A 16,212-nucleotide genomic window follows, 5' to 3' on the forward strand; every position below is an offset into this window, starting at 1 on the left:
TCCTTTACTTAACAGCATAGAATGAATAACAGAAAAAAACAAGTATTTCAACGACAACTTCCTATAGCAATAATATAATCATTTAGCCAAAATCTCTTAAATTAGACTTGACTAAAAGTAGAATATGCTACTTTAAACATTCAAATCTCTATATTTCTTGCCCACAATCATGTAAATATTATGAAAACGAGAATAGTATTTGAACAGTGAAATTCATTCTCAAAGCCAATCTGTCTTAAGTAACTCTGGTGTAGTACAAATATTTACAATATATCTGATGTATTTTTACAATGTCTACTTTAGACTGAAGATTATCTATAATTCTTACACATCTAGGCAGCCAAATAAATAAATAAATAAATAAATAAATACACAAATAAATAAATAAATTACTAAAATGCCAACAAACTTACAGTGGGGGAACCAAGTATTGAACAGGTCAACATTTTTTTCAGTAAATATATTTCCAGTGCGGTTGTTCACATGAAATTTTCACTAGAATTTGGTATTAACTCAAGAAATCCACACATATAAATAAATCTAAACATTAAAGTCCAGAAATGAAGTTATGTGTAATAAACTGGAATGACACAGGAAAAAACTATTGAACACGCTAACTGAAATTTATATCATACTTAGTGGAGAAGCCTCTGTTTATAATGACAGCTTCAAGATGCTTCTTCTATGAAGAAATTAATCGACCACAGTGATTTTGGCCCGTTCTTGTTCAATTGGATTCAAGTCAGGTGATTGACTGGGTCATTCTAACAAATAGATTTTTTTCCTCTGAAACAACTGAGAGTTTCCTTTTCTGTATGCTTTGGATCGTTGTTCCACCCACGTCTCATCTTCATCATCCTGGATGGCAGCAGATTGTTCTCAAGAAAGTGGAGATTCTTCTCAAGAATCTGCTGGTAAAGGGCTCCATTCATTGTTCCTTCAATTATATGAAGTCTGCCAGTACCATGTGATGAAAAACAGCCGCACACCATGATGCTTCCACCACCACACTCCACTGTTGGTATGCTGTTTTTAGGGTGATGTGCAGTGCCATTTCTTCTCCAAACATGGTGTGTAGTCTGACCAGACTACAGTCTCCCAGTATTTCATAGCCTTGTCCAATTGAGTTGTAGCAAACATTAAACGAGCTTCGACATGCCTTTTCCTTAGTAATGGAGTCTTGCATGGTTAGCTTGCACAGAGGCCATGGGGGTGGAGTGCATTGCCTATAGTTTTCTCTATAATGATGGTACCTGCTGCCTCCAAGTGTTTCTGGAGCTCTTTCCGAGTGGTCCTTGGTTCTTGGGCTACTCTTCTGACTATTGTTCTGACTCCCTGGTCAGAAATCTTGCGAGGAGCTCCTGTGCATGGCCGGTTGATGATGGAATGATGTTGCTTCCACTTGTGGATAATGGTCCCAATGGTGCTTAGTGGAAGATTCAGAAGTTTTGAAATACGTCTGCATCCGATTCCATCAAAAACAATAAGGTTGCGAAGGTATTGGGAGAACTCATTGCTTTTACCCATCATGAGAGGTTTCTTGTGTGACACCTTGGTAACAAAAAGGCTTTTTATAGAACATCAATTTACTAACCCAGCTGATAATAATTTGCACAGATAAGAGGTATAATTAATTTCTATCTACTTATGGCTTTCAGCTGGTTCCTTACCTTACCTTGCTTTGGAGAACTGCTTTTTCTTAGCGTGTTCAATACTTTTTTCCTGTGTCATTCCACTTTATTTAACATAACTTTATTTATGGACTTTAATGTTGTGAATTCTTTATATTTCTGTATATCTTGAGTTAAGACTGATGTCTGGTGAAAATTTCATGTGAATAACCTCATTGAAAATATATTTACTCAAAATTTTTTTGACATATTCAATAATTCTTTCCCCCACTGTATGTCTCATGCTTTACCAGGTATACAAGCAACAGTATTTTACCCACCCAGTATTTTACTGTATTTTACTCATCAATTTGGTGCTTATGCAAGGAGTATTCAATTAGTCTGCAACATGTGCCTATGCAAGTCAAAAACTACACGTGTGTGCCGTGTGCTTTGAAACACTCTGTTCCTCTTGGGTGCACAGACAGAACAGGTGAAGGACACCAGCACCAAAACCTCCATGCAAACACACAGCCACTTTGTTTGACAAGCACCAACACCAACTTTGGATATGTAAACGATGGACAGCTGTGATGTGGCTTGCCTCTCTCTCTCTCTCTCTCTCTCTCTCTCTCTCTCTCTCTCTCTCTCTCTCTCTTTCTGTCTGTCTCTCTCTCTCTCACACACACACACACACACACACACTCACACGCACACACACACAAACATAGCCCTGCTGATCTGAGATGCTCTACCTGCCACTGTAATTCACACAGGGAGGAGAGTGTGTTGATAAGGTCAGCGTGTTATGGTCAGGGTTATGAGGCTGCATTAACACCCACATGGCTGTGAAAAATTAGCAAAGCCTGTGATGCTTGAAGTGTGAGTGAGAGAAAGAGAGGGAGAGAGAGAGAGAATGAAAGAAAGAAAACTATTACACTGAAAAAAAAATCTTAGCAAGTGACAATAAGATTACAACAAACCAAATATAACATCATTAAACCTATTTCTAGACATTTTTATGAATTTTTATGTATTTCTTATTGTATTGGCAAATCATTTTGCTTCTTTCTAGAAATAAATGCTTAACATTTTATGCCAATAAAACATGACCAATTCAAGCTTGAAATTAGTAGAAATGTCTAGAAATAAGTTTAATAATTGTATATTTTATGGCAGTACAATCAGAAATACTAGATAGATTTGACTATATTAAAATATTTTCACTTGCTAAGACATAATTTTTTGTAGTGCAGGTTTAAAAAAGAAATAAAATCCATGAAATATCCAGGACAGATACAGCAAAAAGCTGGAATTACACCACTATCAGGCATTGAAAAACCCACTAAAGGCCTGAATCTTGAGTATATCACAAAGATGTTTAGAGTGCTTAGTGTGCACTTCTTGCTTGAGAATGTATCCTGCATGGCTGCAGCTGGAGACAAATGGTGCAATTCAGCATCAGTACATTTGGTCCCATGAACAAAAACAAAATGAGAAAAATAAAATGGTGGAACTGGACCCCTCTACTGTTGTTCCAGGCCTTCAGTATGCTACTGGCTTTACACTCCAGCTCTGATATACTGCTGCTCTCAGAGCAGTATAGAGTTAGAATAATCAATTAAAAAATTAAAAATAAAAAAATCAACCAAAACCAAATCTTTCCTCTGTGTATAAGTGAATGATTTGATGTCCCCAAGCCAGAAATAAAATTTAGTAAGTGAAATAAAGGACGTGATCAGCCTTGATTGTTATTAGTTGGGTTGGAAGTGCCCACATTCTACTAGTTAAAACGCAAATCAAATTGGTCCTTTACTGGTGGAAAAGGGTTGAAAAGGATCTACGGTGAAATACCTGCTATTCTCTCTTAGTGCCTCACTGCCTTTTTTCCAGGTGATCAGGCCTCGGGGAGACATCTTAGGCCTGCAATCAATCAGCACATCACCCCCTTCCTTCACCAGAATGTGGCTCTTCAGCAAATTTGCTCCAAAATCCGGAGCCACGGCTAAAACATGACAGAGGGACTTTTGATCAGTCTGGTAAAAGGATTTAAAAATGTGTGTGTGTGTGGCTCTGCATGTGTGTGTGCACATTGAAATGAGATGGTGGAGTGGAGGTTGAGCTAAATATACACACCTTAATTACCACCCATTCATTTTCTCCGGTAGGAAAAACAAAGGGAAAATGTCATGTACTTAAAGTTTTTCCTCCCCTTTTTTCCTTGCTTGGCTGAGCTTTTATTATGATCATTTCCACCACTCCTCTCGCCTTTTAAAAGCCCCTTGATTTATTGTGTCTGGGTGAGGAACTGATGTCAATTACATCCTGTCTCCTTTACTTTCTCTTTAACCCCACTGCCAAATTAACTCCAAGTAGAATGATCACAAATCAATAATCAGAAGGAGCTGGGGGGAGCAGAGATGGACGAGGGGAATGGTGAAAATGAGAGGGTATCGTCACATTTGTGCATCAGGCTAAATCAGCAATAACCATAATTATGTTGTCTGACAGACATAACACACACACACATTTTTCTCATCCCACAATGCAGGAGCATAAGTACCATCTTGCAACCAGTGGCACACAAAGCCTTACTCTAAACTATGGATAATACACACCTGCAGTATTGTCACACATAAATACAGTACATACAAAATATTTGTTGGCGACCTTTCAATAAGACTCATGTTTTAAATAAATACTCACCAATTACTCTGAGCTCCGCATTGGAGTACACCTCCCCGTATTTGTTCCCAGCCACGCATTGGTAGATTCCGGCATCGGACAACACCAAGCGACTAATAGATAGAGCGCCATTAACTACCTGCACCCTTTCCTGTCAAGTAATAAAGAAATATTGCCATTAAGAGACTTTTAGTAAGATTGGTCATTTGCATAAAAGCACTGGGTTTCACTGAGTCTGTTATATTTTTCACTTGATTCCATTGCTGTCAATGTTGGGGATAGAGTTGAAAAGACATAAAAAATCACAATAAATCTGAGAAAGAAAGAGAAAGAATGGTGACAGGAGAGGCACTATGTACAGTATGGTGTTATAACATTATAAGGTATGTTGTTATAACTACTGTCTCTGAAATAATTAAATGTAAACAAATTTGACTTTGTATATATGAAACACAAAAAATGACCACATTGGCTTCACATGTAGATCAGAAGATATATCTAGATTTCACCCAGAGTGATTGCGCATACAAGCAACTGTTAGAAGTTGATTTTTATAAAATCTAAAATCATCCCAATAGCAAACACAAATTGTCAGATCTAGTTCCAGATTAATGACACTCTCACTCTCTCTCTCTGTCTCTCTCTGCCCTTGACCTCATCTGTTATTTGCAGCCTCTAATGCCTTTAATGGCCATTTGTGAAGGGATGTTTTTGAGATAGCTCAGCCTGTTGTCAGGAGCATTAGAAGATGGGCATGTGGAATGGGTGAGCCTGTTCTTATAGTGCTTTCTAACAGGAAGGCCACACACACACACACACACACACACACACACATACATACAATAACCACTAGCACAAATAATAATAATAATAATAATAATAATAATAATAATAATAATAACTATAATAATAAAAACATGACCAAACACTTAATAAACGAATCTGTTGTGTTTGGTTGTGGCAGAGTATTTTTGGGGGTATAACAATTTGTGGGGGTATCAGATTAAAAAAGGGTCCACCAGCATCGAAAAACATATGGTCGTGTACATCAGTCTAGTAGAGCTTGGCACGTTCTATTAATTAAGCGTAACAGTCCCCTTAAATCAGCAGTTTCTGTGTGGGGGAGGACCTGAGGCGGACCATCTGCAGCAGCAGGTCACTTCAATGTACATGCCTGGTGTCACTGTCTAATAATTCTGTCTCTATGAGAACACTCATTTCATAAGAACCCTCTGAGACAAAAAGCACAAGTTTTTAACAGGTCACCTTAGCAATGTTCCATTCAGATACACATAGCAGAAAGAATAAAAGGGGTAGAGTCTGTGTTAATTAAGTATAATGAACGTCTGTGAATGGCATTACTCAATGTTTCCTACTTCTGCAGAATCTATGACCTTTAGTTATCAGAATGATTACTGATGCAGACAATGCCATTTGAAAACTGTTATATACTCTGTATTGATTCTTTCATCTATCTAAATCATGCCCTTGGCATTCTGCCAGTGGAATATTAAATTAAAAAAAAAATCTGTACTGTGTTTGAAAATCTAGTAAATATTCTACAGTAGTAGCTCTGAGGTTATGGACTAACAACTGGTAGGTTGCAAATTGAACCCCATGGCTTCCATACTTGTTATGCCATACCATGGACTCTCACATTACATTACATTGTGAAGAGTCACACTAAAGTCATAGTGTTGTTACTCATTAGAATAATTCAGTCCTACCTCATGCTTACAGCAAATACACTCACCACAGTAATACACACCCCTGTTAAAATGGCAGGTTTTTATGATGCAAAAAAAATTAAGAAACCCAGATAAATCATGTCAGAACCTTTTCCACCCTCAATGTATAATTAGAATGTATAAAAAATTAAGTAGAAAACAGTAATAAATAAATAAATAAATAAATAAAAATAGGGAGAAATAATAATAATAAAAAAGGTTACAATAATTTGGTTGCATAAGTGTTCACACTCTCTTATAATTGGGGATGTGGCTGTCTTGAGAATGAAACAATCACACTCATCTCATGTTCAAAAGTACAGCTGTCATAAATGAAATTGTTCTGATTAAACCCAAATAAAGACCAATTGTTTCTGTAGGATTTTCTTGACATCATCTTGGTTTCATTTGACTGCTGAAGCCATGGTCCGCAAAGAGCTTACAAAGCATGCATGGTATTTCACTTGTTGAAAGGTATCAATATGGGGAGGGGTATAAAAGAATTTCCAAAACATTACATGTACCATGGAACATCATGAAGGCCATCATCAACAAACAGAGAAAAAGGATCACCACAGTGACATCAAGAACAAGAACAGAAAATCTCTCAAAAATTTACCAGGAAGGCTGTCAAGAGACCAATGGCAACATTACAGGAGCTACAGGAATATCTGACAAGTGCTGATTACTCTCTGCACATGACAACAATCTTACATATTTTTCACATGTCTGGGCTATGGAGTAGTGTGGCTAGACGAAAGCCCTTTCTCTAAAAAAAAAAAAAAAAACCTTCCAAGCCCCTCTGAATCAGCCCAAACCTTGTGGCAAAATGTGTTATGGTCTGATGAGATCAATTCCAAAAGATATAATAATTCCATAATTTCAAAATGTTTGTTTGGTGCAAAAAGCACATCACCAAAAGAAGACCATACTCTTGGTTAAGCATGGTGGTGGCAGCATCATGCTTTAGATATGCTTTCATGCAAGTGGAGGGAATCACGAGTAGCTATAAATACCAGTCGATTTTAGTGAAAAACTTTCAGGCATCTGTTAGTAAGGAAGATGAAAAATAATTTTTGCCATGCTGATAGACTCTTACCCCAAAAGAGTGGTGTAAACAAAAGGATTTTTTTTTTTCCCTAAAATTTTTTTTGTAATTTTACTTTAAAGGTGGAAAAAATATCTGACAAAATTTATCTTAGTTGTCATTTGTCTTTCAAATCACAAAAACCTGCCATTTTTACAGGGGTGTGTAGACTATTTATATCCACTGTAATACCCACAATACTTTTTCCAGCTAGTCAATCATGTGGCAGTAGCACAGTGCATAGAATCGTGCAGATACAAAGCCTCAGTTAATGTTCATATCAAAATTAGAGGCTGGAAATTTGTCATCTTCTGACATTGACCATAGCATGGTTGTTGGTCCCAGATGGGCTGGGTGAGCATTTAAAAAATTGTAAATCTTCTGGGATTTTCAAAAAAAAACGGCTATAGATATACCCAGAATGGTAAAAAAAAATAAATAATAATAATAATAATAATTATCCAATAAGTGGCAGTTCAGCCGGCAGAAATGCCTTTCTGATGTTGATGCTGCAGAAGTGGAACCCAGTGTGGTTTTCTGCTGTTGTAACATATTTACCATTCTATGTAAACTCTAATGAGTGAAAAAAACTTCAGGAGATCAGCCGTTCATAATAATTACATAAATGTACTGGTGTTCCTTATAAAGAGTTAATTAAGTGTATTTTAAATTCTTTTCACTCCTTATTTAAATATGTGTAATATGTGTATGTATAAATAATTTCTGTGGGAATGTGACTTTTAATTCTGAAAAGTTACCTGAGGGAAATGTTTTAACAGGGGACACACTAGTAGTGGTGTTTATTTAATTTTTATTTATTTATCTATGTATTTATTTATTTATTTATTTATTTAATTAATTTCTTGTGTGGGAAAGCTTTACCGGGGGAAGGTTTAGCCAACCTTTGTCTTGCTGTTTGCACTGTTTCAGTGCAAGCCATTGTAACCCGTATTCATTCTCTGCATCCTGAGAGACTGAGGATATTCTTGAACTATAAATACATTTCCATCCAAGGATTTTGTAGTGCATTTAAATGTTTACCAATAAAATCAATAAAATTTCTCATATCGACATAATCTTTTTTCATTTAACTTTAGCACATAAATTATATGTCAATACTTCAATTAGTTTGGAAATGTTTTTGTTGAGAACAATGGCATTTACAAAAAAAAAATGCGTGGAGTACCTGGACAGCAATAAATGGTCACCCTTTGCAATTTATGTAAACGCAGTAGCCATCCATCGAGGGAAGAATAGGAATGTGCGTGCCATCCACCATAAACCTGGGGCACAAGATGCGCCTAGGAATTATGGTATGCAATTTCATTGGCCTCTCCTGCATTCAGCAGCCTGATGTAATGCCGTATTCATTTTTATTTAATTGCTGTACACATGTACACATCGATGGACGTTCATTTTACTAACCCTGAAAGTTTTCTCCACTACTCTGTAGTTGGCACAGGTTGCCAGCTTAAACAGGGTGATGGCAATCTGCTTTTGGATCAGAACTGGAGGTCAGTGGCAACCTGTAATGGGCGCAACATCAGGACCAATTAATTGGCACAGCATCTCAAACGTGAGCTATGACATTCTAAAATGTTGCAGCCAGACACTTTCTGTGAAGTGTCTCTCAACCACTACCGCCCAGAATGCCCTACTGCATATTCGCTCCCAGATTCGGGCTTTGTCGCATAAGGGCAGTTACTTGGGGCCCTAACAGCCCATAACAGCAACTCTCCTATTCTGACATCATCTTCTGACATTTCATACAATTGTAATTATTTGTGAAAATAAAATGTCAGTAAGCTGGCTAATTTCAATTAATTGTCTCAATACTCTCCATTTTACAAAGATTTGAGGATATGTGGGATGTAAAAGGTACACAATTCACAATATACACTAAATTATGTATGGAAACGGCAGATTTCTTTTGTGATACACCAAAACTTATGCAACGATTTGGTATTTTCAAGGATAAAGGACAATTGGATAGAAACAGGTGGAAGATTTTGTAAACCTTTTATTTATTTCTTTTTAAACGCGTTTTCACTTTTTGATAAAAGAACAGCGCAAAAAGTGTATGGAAACTTGCCTATTGAGTCGTTTGTAGATACATCACCTCACAAACAGTCAACAAATAAAAGCTAAATATTACAAAAGGTTATGGATACATGGAATAGATTAAAAAAAGTGAATCTTGTTTATTGTGTGCAATTGAATTGTACAAACAAGTACAAAAGCAAAGACAGCAAGTTTGGCAAACAGTAAAGGTTTATAAGCTTTCATCTCTTGGCCCGTGGGTAAAAAGCGATTAAATTCTCCTGTCTGTGTTCAGAGATTTAATGGAAAATTACAGTGTATGCGCCATCATTGTGGTCTAGAATCAGTGAACCATTTTGTAGTTTGTTTCGGTCTGACACATATAAACAAACGCCTTCCTCAATAGATAAAGAAAAAAAAATTATAAACTGCATGAATGCTCATGTAATTCACTGAAAAATGAGTAGAATTTTTGTGTCCCTAATTAAGAATTTCCTAAGTATTTTTTATTAGCTGCCAGTGTTAGGGATCATACATCTCCGGTCTACAGACAATTCCTTGGACTTCATGGATTGGTTGTGCTCTGACACGCATTGTTAACTGTGGGACCTTATATAGACAGGTGTGTACCTTTCCAAATCATGTCCAATCAACTGAATTTACCACAGGTGGACTCCAATCAAGTTGCAGAAACATCTCAAGGATGATCAGTGGAAATAGGATGCACCTGAGCTCAATTTTGAGTGTCATGGCAAAGGCTGTGAATACTTATGTACATGTGCTTTTTTTGGTTTTTATTTTTAATAAATTTGCAAAGATTTCCAATAAACTTCTTTCACGTTGTCATTATGGGGTATTGTTTGTAGAATTTTGAGGAAAATAATGAATTTAATCCATTTTGCAATAAGGCTGTAACATAACAAAATGTGGAAAAAGTGAAGTGCTGTGAATACTTTCTGGATGCACTGTAGCTAGCATTTAATTTCAGCCCTCCTAACAGCCAGGGGAAATCCTGGATTGAGACACAAAGTCATTCCAGAATCATCTGGCAACCAGTACAGCTAAGCTGAGCTTATCATCAGAGCATGCAACTCCTCTTTTAGGTGATGTGATTGCTAGCAAGAGGAGTATTCGAAGACACACTTTTTAAATCAACACACAGGCTTACAGTATATGAAGGGTCTTTAAGGGACTCCCACACAAAAGGGAGGTCCCACATTGGGCTCCTACAGGAATTTGGTGGATGGAGGCGATACTCAAAGACACATGCAACCTGTCTCACTGTCCATCTTGAAAAGCAGATCTTCTCATGTAGGGTTCCACCAGGGGGTTCCAAAAACTAGTAAAAGCAGCAATGGGAACCAAAGTCTTGCAGGACATATTTGTATAATATGACTCTGATAAATAGGACTTAATAGCACTCTCTGGTGATAGTTGAAGAAACGTTGTGGGTTGCGTTGTGCCAAGCTTGAGTCACAGCCATCTTCTGTCACAATTAGATTAAAGCCTGCCATAGACAATGAGCCATCGGGGCAAAACCAGGTCTGTATTCAGACACTGCTAAGACTAGAGTCTGAGAAGGCGCAAGAAAAAAATTCTGATAACTAAGCTATAAGGAATGTCGAAAAGTGCAAACCTCAGTGTGCCAGGCCTGGATTACTGATTACACTTAAGTCATGTCTGTTGCTGTCACTAGCAAGTTGTTTAGACTTTGACTATACTCATCTCTGAGCCAGCATCCAACATTGATGTTGGTCTCACTGCATACCTTGGCCCTGGATATCCAGTTAAATCATCAGGGTCAGCATTCAACAGTGCATGCTATATTAAAGCCTGCTCACTAATTGCAGGGGAGTAATGGTCATGAGGGAAAACCAACAAGCAGCCAAGGTACAACTGAATGAGTGGAGGCTAACAGCTACTTCTGACCATGGTTACAAGCTGCTACATGGATATACAGTATGCATACCATAATCATGTAGACAGATGTGCACAGGTAAGAAGAAAAACAAGAAGTGAGTGGAAAAGAAAAGAAATAAAAGAAGGAGTCACTGATGTATGGCGGTGGTATTTATAGCAAATACTGGGTCGTATGGCACTATGTGACCTTGTTGGAGGATCTCAGGATGCATGTGCACAAGGTGGTATCCAGGTGTTACACAGAACCCCTGGCATAACCCAGAATTATTGGCTTTGGTATTTTGTGATTTGTCTTTAGAATGAACTATAAAATTCAAATGCAGTAAGTGAATTGACTAATATGCCTTTATTAGATTATTAATAAGAAAGTGTTCAAACATATAACAAACCTCTGCAGGTTCCAAATTTTCTCCATTCTTCATCCACCTATAGGAGGGTTTGGGTTTGCCTATGGCCATACACTCCCACACCAGAGAGTCATCAATGGCCTTCTGCATGTCCTGTGGTTTTTCAATCATGTGTGGAGGAGCTGCACAAGAAAATAAAAACAAGGGGAACAAAAGGTAGATTGATTCCAGATATAAAACATTCAAAACAGCAAGACTAAGCACTCTGTATTGTAGGAAATGATGCATAATATACATATATTGTTACATAGATTTTTTTGGAGTACATCAATTGCAAAGAAATCGTGCTTGGTGCACTACATGACTGAACTGAATATTCACTTGTTCATGGCCCATACCATAAAGTCCTTCACAAAATCCCATTAAAGCAGATCATGCTTTATTTATACATGAGTCATATTGATTCCTATCTTTTAAAGGTATGTAACTCAAACCTGGTTAATTATTGAGCAAATTCCCAAGAGCACACTCTGAACAACCTTAATGTGCATTCCTTGTGACACGGAATAAATAAATAAATAAATAAATAAATAAATAAAGGTTGAATGTGAACTCTTGTACACCACATTATGTTAGTACCTCTACAAATTAGTTTTTACACTTTACCACATTATTCTACACAAAACCAACAAAGACATACAGTATCATATTTTTTCAGCAAAGGCATACTAACAAGAGGTCCAAAAATAGCCCAGAGAAAAATTAATATCTATTTGTTTGCTCCTAAACTGTAATTGCTTTTTTTTTTTAAACACGATGTACCTACTCGCGCAGCAAGCATGCCTTCTGTGTGAAACTTCTATAACCTTTATGATGCTGTTTTTCCCCTCCTCTTCTTGTCCCTACAGTCTATCTTTCACCTGCTGAAAGAGTATTGACTTTTAGCCCCCACGGTGTAAATCAAGGACCTGAGTAAGCCACACAGCACACTGCCCAAACGCAAAGACACTATAGGTAAGAGTAACTGGAAAAAGTGCAATGAAATCCATGATTATCAGTCTATTTCTGTATCAGGCATAACAGTAAACAGTACAATTTTTACTGTAAATAATACCAGTAAACAATACACTTTTTCACTGAATATTTTAGTACCATCACTCAACAGCGTTCACAGAGGATATCACAGATATGCTAAAACTGCCAATAAATAGCTCTCTTTTAAGATGTCCTTTGAATAACATTAAAAGCCTGTTGTCACTCCCTTCTTCTGAACTAGGTAAGAAAATGGTGCAAAAACCATCTGCACTGGATTGCTAATCAAGTCGACGCAAGCAGAGAGGAGGGCAGCTCTAAGGGAGGGTGAGTGTGTCTCCCTCAACTGCCGGTGGAAGCGATAAACATGAGATAGGCTTATCGATCGGCACATACCCTGGCTCTGCTGACGAATGTCTTACAGGCCTAATTCCACGGGACTTCAAAATAAGATTACAGATTTTTATCACCTGACTGAGAAAAAAGAAAGGGAAAAGAGGGGAAAAAGAGACAGAAATGGACAGAGAGGAAGAAAGACAGGAGCACCAATCTGCAGGCTAATCCTACTGAAATAGGATTTGCACAGCTTCTGGCATACCACAGTGTCCTTTGTGTACAGGCTTGAATGCTTCAAAGTGGCTTGTAAGTAATGGCAAATTATTTAATGCACAGAAATGACTTATGCCCTGGATGACTGTGGCTGACTTATAGACCAAGGCAGAAGAAAAGAGTGGGAAATGAAACAGCAGCGAGCATTGATGGAAAATCAAGGAGAACTACCATAAATTATTAAGCCACCTCAAACCAGATAAAGGGTGGTGCTGGTGGGTTTCAGTAGTACACACACACACAAACACACACACATACTGTGCAATAGCCTTCACACATTCAAAGACATGCTCATGCCTTTTCTACACAAAAAAAATACTATAAATAGCAGTAAGAAGAAATCAACTAAACAAAGTCAGTATTTGGTTTGACACCACTTTGTTTTAAAAAAATCAGTAGTCTCTGGTACAATTTGTGCAGTTATTAGGATATTGGCTAGTACATTTTACTGCATATCATGAAGAATCTACCACAGTTCTTCTGAAGACTTTGAGTGTGACACCTGCTTTTTAAAAAAAAAAATTGCATGCAAAACCCAGTAGCCTTCATTATGCTTTTTTTGTCTGGAAAGTGGTCTGTTATGTAATATGTTGTGTTCTTTACTGCCATACAAACATTTTTCTGTAGCATTAATTTTTTTTTTTTTGTAAAAGTCATGGTTGGAAATATTTTTTTTGTACTGACTCAATAATGCAGAAGTCTTAACCTAAATATCTACATGGTGTTCAAAAAGTCTCCATACATAGGGGAAATACACTTTTTAGGAAACTGTCTTCCAAAATATTTCATACTTAGCTTATAGTACAGTGTTTTTTCATATAGCCTATAACAATGTCTTTGACAACAGAAGAACATATTGAAATCATTCTAATGGCTGTATTGGGAAGCTGTTGCAAGGTTGCAATGGACATGCAATTACATGCATACAGTAACACCAGATGTGTTAACACGAGTCGACAAAGAAATGTCATTGCAAGAATCCTGTTGAGAAAGTTACATTTTGCTAAAACGTCTTAATTTCCCCTATGTATGGAGGCTTTTGAGACACTCTGTATAATAAAATATCTATTGAAAAAAAATAAAAAATAGGGTGCCTAACACTTTTACACAGTACTGTATATACAGTATACAGTCAGGGCTGCTATGTTTCTAATTATGCACATTTTATGCCCTCTCTAATTTTACTCTACCTTTTTTTGTCAAGAAACTTGTCCCCTTGCATTCCATGTCATAGGGTATAAACAGTGACATGAAAAGGATAATAAAACATTCAGCTCTTTGAAGGCTATTCCTGTAAATGGGCCATTGGGCATCAGCAGTAATGCAAACGTGAGCTAATGCGAATACTAGCACTAGCGAGCACTCCCATAAGGAGAGGATAAATCCCAGTGCTCTGTTGCCTACAGGTACTTACTTAATAGGGAGCTGTCTCATGTGAGCAATTCGGCCTTGCCAGTGTGGTGGTGGAGGGAAAAGGTCATGAGCCCTTCATATGAAAGTCTAGATTAAATATGCTTCTCTACATATGCCTACTGGCCACTTATCCTTAGATAGAAACATGTAGGTCTAGTAATTTCTGATCAAAAGCTTGTTTTTATGATTCAGATTCATTATTGTTATTATTATTATTATTATCATTATTATTATTATTATTAAAATGGTCTCGGGAACCAAAGGTGCATAATGACTAATGCAAGTGCATGAATTACTGATAATCATCTAAATGCTGTATTCATTTACAACCAAACTAAATCATCCAGGCTTAATTTGTTAATGCTTACCATAGAGTATATCTAAATAGACACTTAACATGTTTTAATTGTCGTCCAAGGACCGCACCCCCCCCACACACACACACAATTTAAATGACTAACATGGTACTGAGGACTTAAACAGTTTGTGCTGCAATTAAAAGATACAGTTTAACTTTGATATTATTACACAACATCCATTACTAAAGCACTTCATCAGAATGAATAATAACAGGTGTCGTGCTCTATCCAGATGGTGACACACTGAATGAGTTCCTGAATGGCACATGCGACTGTATGCTCTAAGTAAAGTACACTTAACCTGTCAGTCACGGTGCCATCTGGTAGAGTCACACACACACACACACACACACACACACACACACACACACACACACACACACACACACAAAAACACAGATAAGATGAAGTACAAGGTCGTCTCTTCATCCTTTTTAATCTGGATAAAAATATTAGTGGATTCATGGCTGGGATGCTTTAATCATTTTCATGCGCTGTTGAAAACACACCCCCATATAATCTAGCTAGTAGCACATACACCATCTCTACATCATACTTTTTTTTCTCAGAAGGAATGTGTCAGGATTATGGCTTGTCATGGTCAATATATTCATGTGATTTGTGAGAACCTACCATAGAAAGAGAGCTTGCCCTGCACTGAGTTCCTCCCTTTGGAGTTCTCAGCGACACACTCATAGGTGCCGGCGTCATCCTGCTCAAAATACGGGATCTCCAGGATGCCACTGGCCTTCCTCATGTCCACTTTACGAGAGAATGGGATGCCATCAACACGCCTCCATATTATGGAAGGGACAGGACTTGGTTGAGGATGAGATAAAACGAATACAAACTATTAATTGTGTTCATTATATTTTTGATTTACATTTGTATTGTGCTTAATGTGTTGTTTTATAAGCAGAAAATTATACTACATCACATATAATGTGAATGTTTTCTATTTGTGATGCATGTGTCAACAGGATGTATATATCCTGCTTTTATTTTCTATTAAAAGTAAACTACAGCTCACTTACTTGCCCAAAGCAAAGCACTCAAGTTTCACAGTTGCACCTTGAGCAACCTGGACCACCTCTGGAAATTGCACTTCAATCTTTGGTTCATATTCTCCCATAACACCTGAAGAAAGAAGTGCTCATAGAATAAAACTTCATTTCACATGTACATATTGAAATGTGGGTTTGGTGGTTTTTATTGCTTATGCAAATTCTGCTGTGTGACATATTGATAAAAACATATCATATTTTTGGTTGTGCTTTTGCTGTTTGTCATCCATATTACTTTAGAATTTTTGAAAGGTCACTTTATTTAGACATTCTGTGAACAGGAGTCATGTGTAGCGATTGTATAAGGCTTATGTTATCT

The 16,212-nt window shown here is 37.2% G+C and overlaps 1 protein-coding gene across 3 annotated transcripts in view; it reads right to left on the bottom strand.

Moving 5' to 3' along the window:
* The window catches only part of cntn4 (contactin 4), a 280,558-nt gene that overhangs the window by 114,252 nt on the left and 150,094 nt on the right, over positions 1–16,212 (bottom strand). For all 3 annotated transcript variants that reach the window (XM_017480449.3, XM_017480450.3, XM_053683552.1), the window contains 5 exons: positions 15,864–15,966; positions 15,463–15,647; positions 11,459–11,598; positions 4,317–4,446; positions 3,465–3,615 (listed from right to left, as the gene is read on the bottom strand). In XM_017480449.3, coding sequence (XP_017335938.1) covers positions 3,465–3,615; positions 4,317–4,446; positions 11,459–11,598; positions 15,463–15,647; positions 15,864–15,966 — 709 coding nt within the window. The remainder of the gene's footprint in view (positions 1–3,464; positions 3,616–4,316; positions 4,447–11,458; positions 11,599–15,462; positions 15,648–15,863; positions 15,967–16,212) is intronic.

Source organism: Ictalurus punctatus, chromosome 11 (assembly GCF_001660625.3).
Source record: "Ictalurus punctatus breed USDA103 chromosome 11, Coco_2.0, whole genome shotgun sequence".
In the NCBI taxonomy this organism is placed as follows: Eukaryota; Metazoa; Chordata; class Actinopteri; order Siluriformes; family Ictaluridae; genus Ictalurus; species Ictalurus punctatus.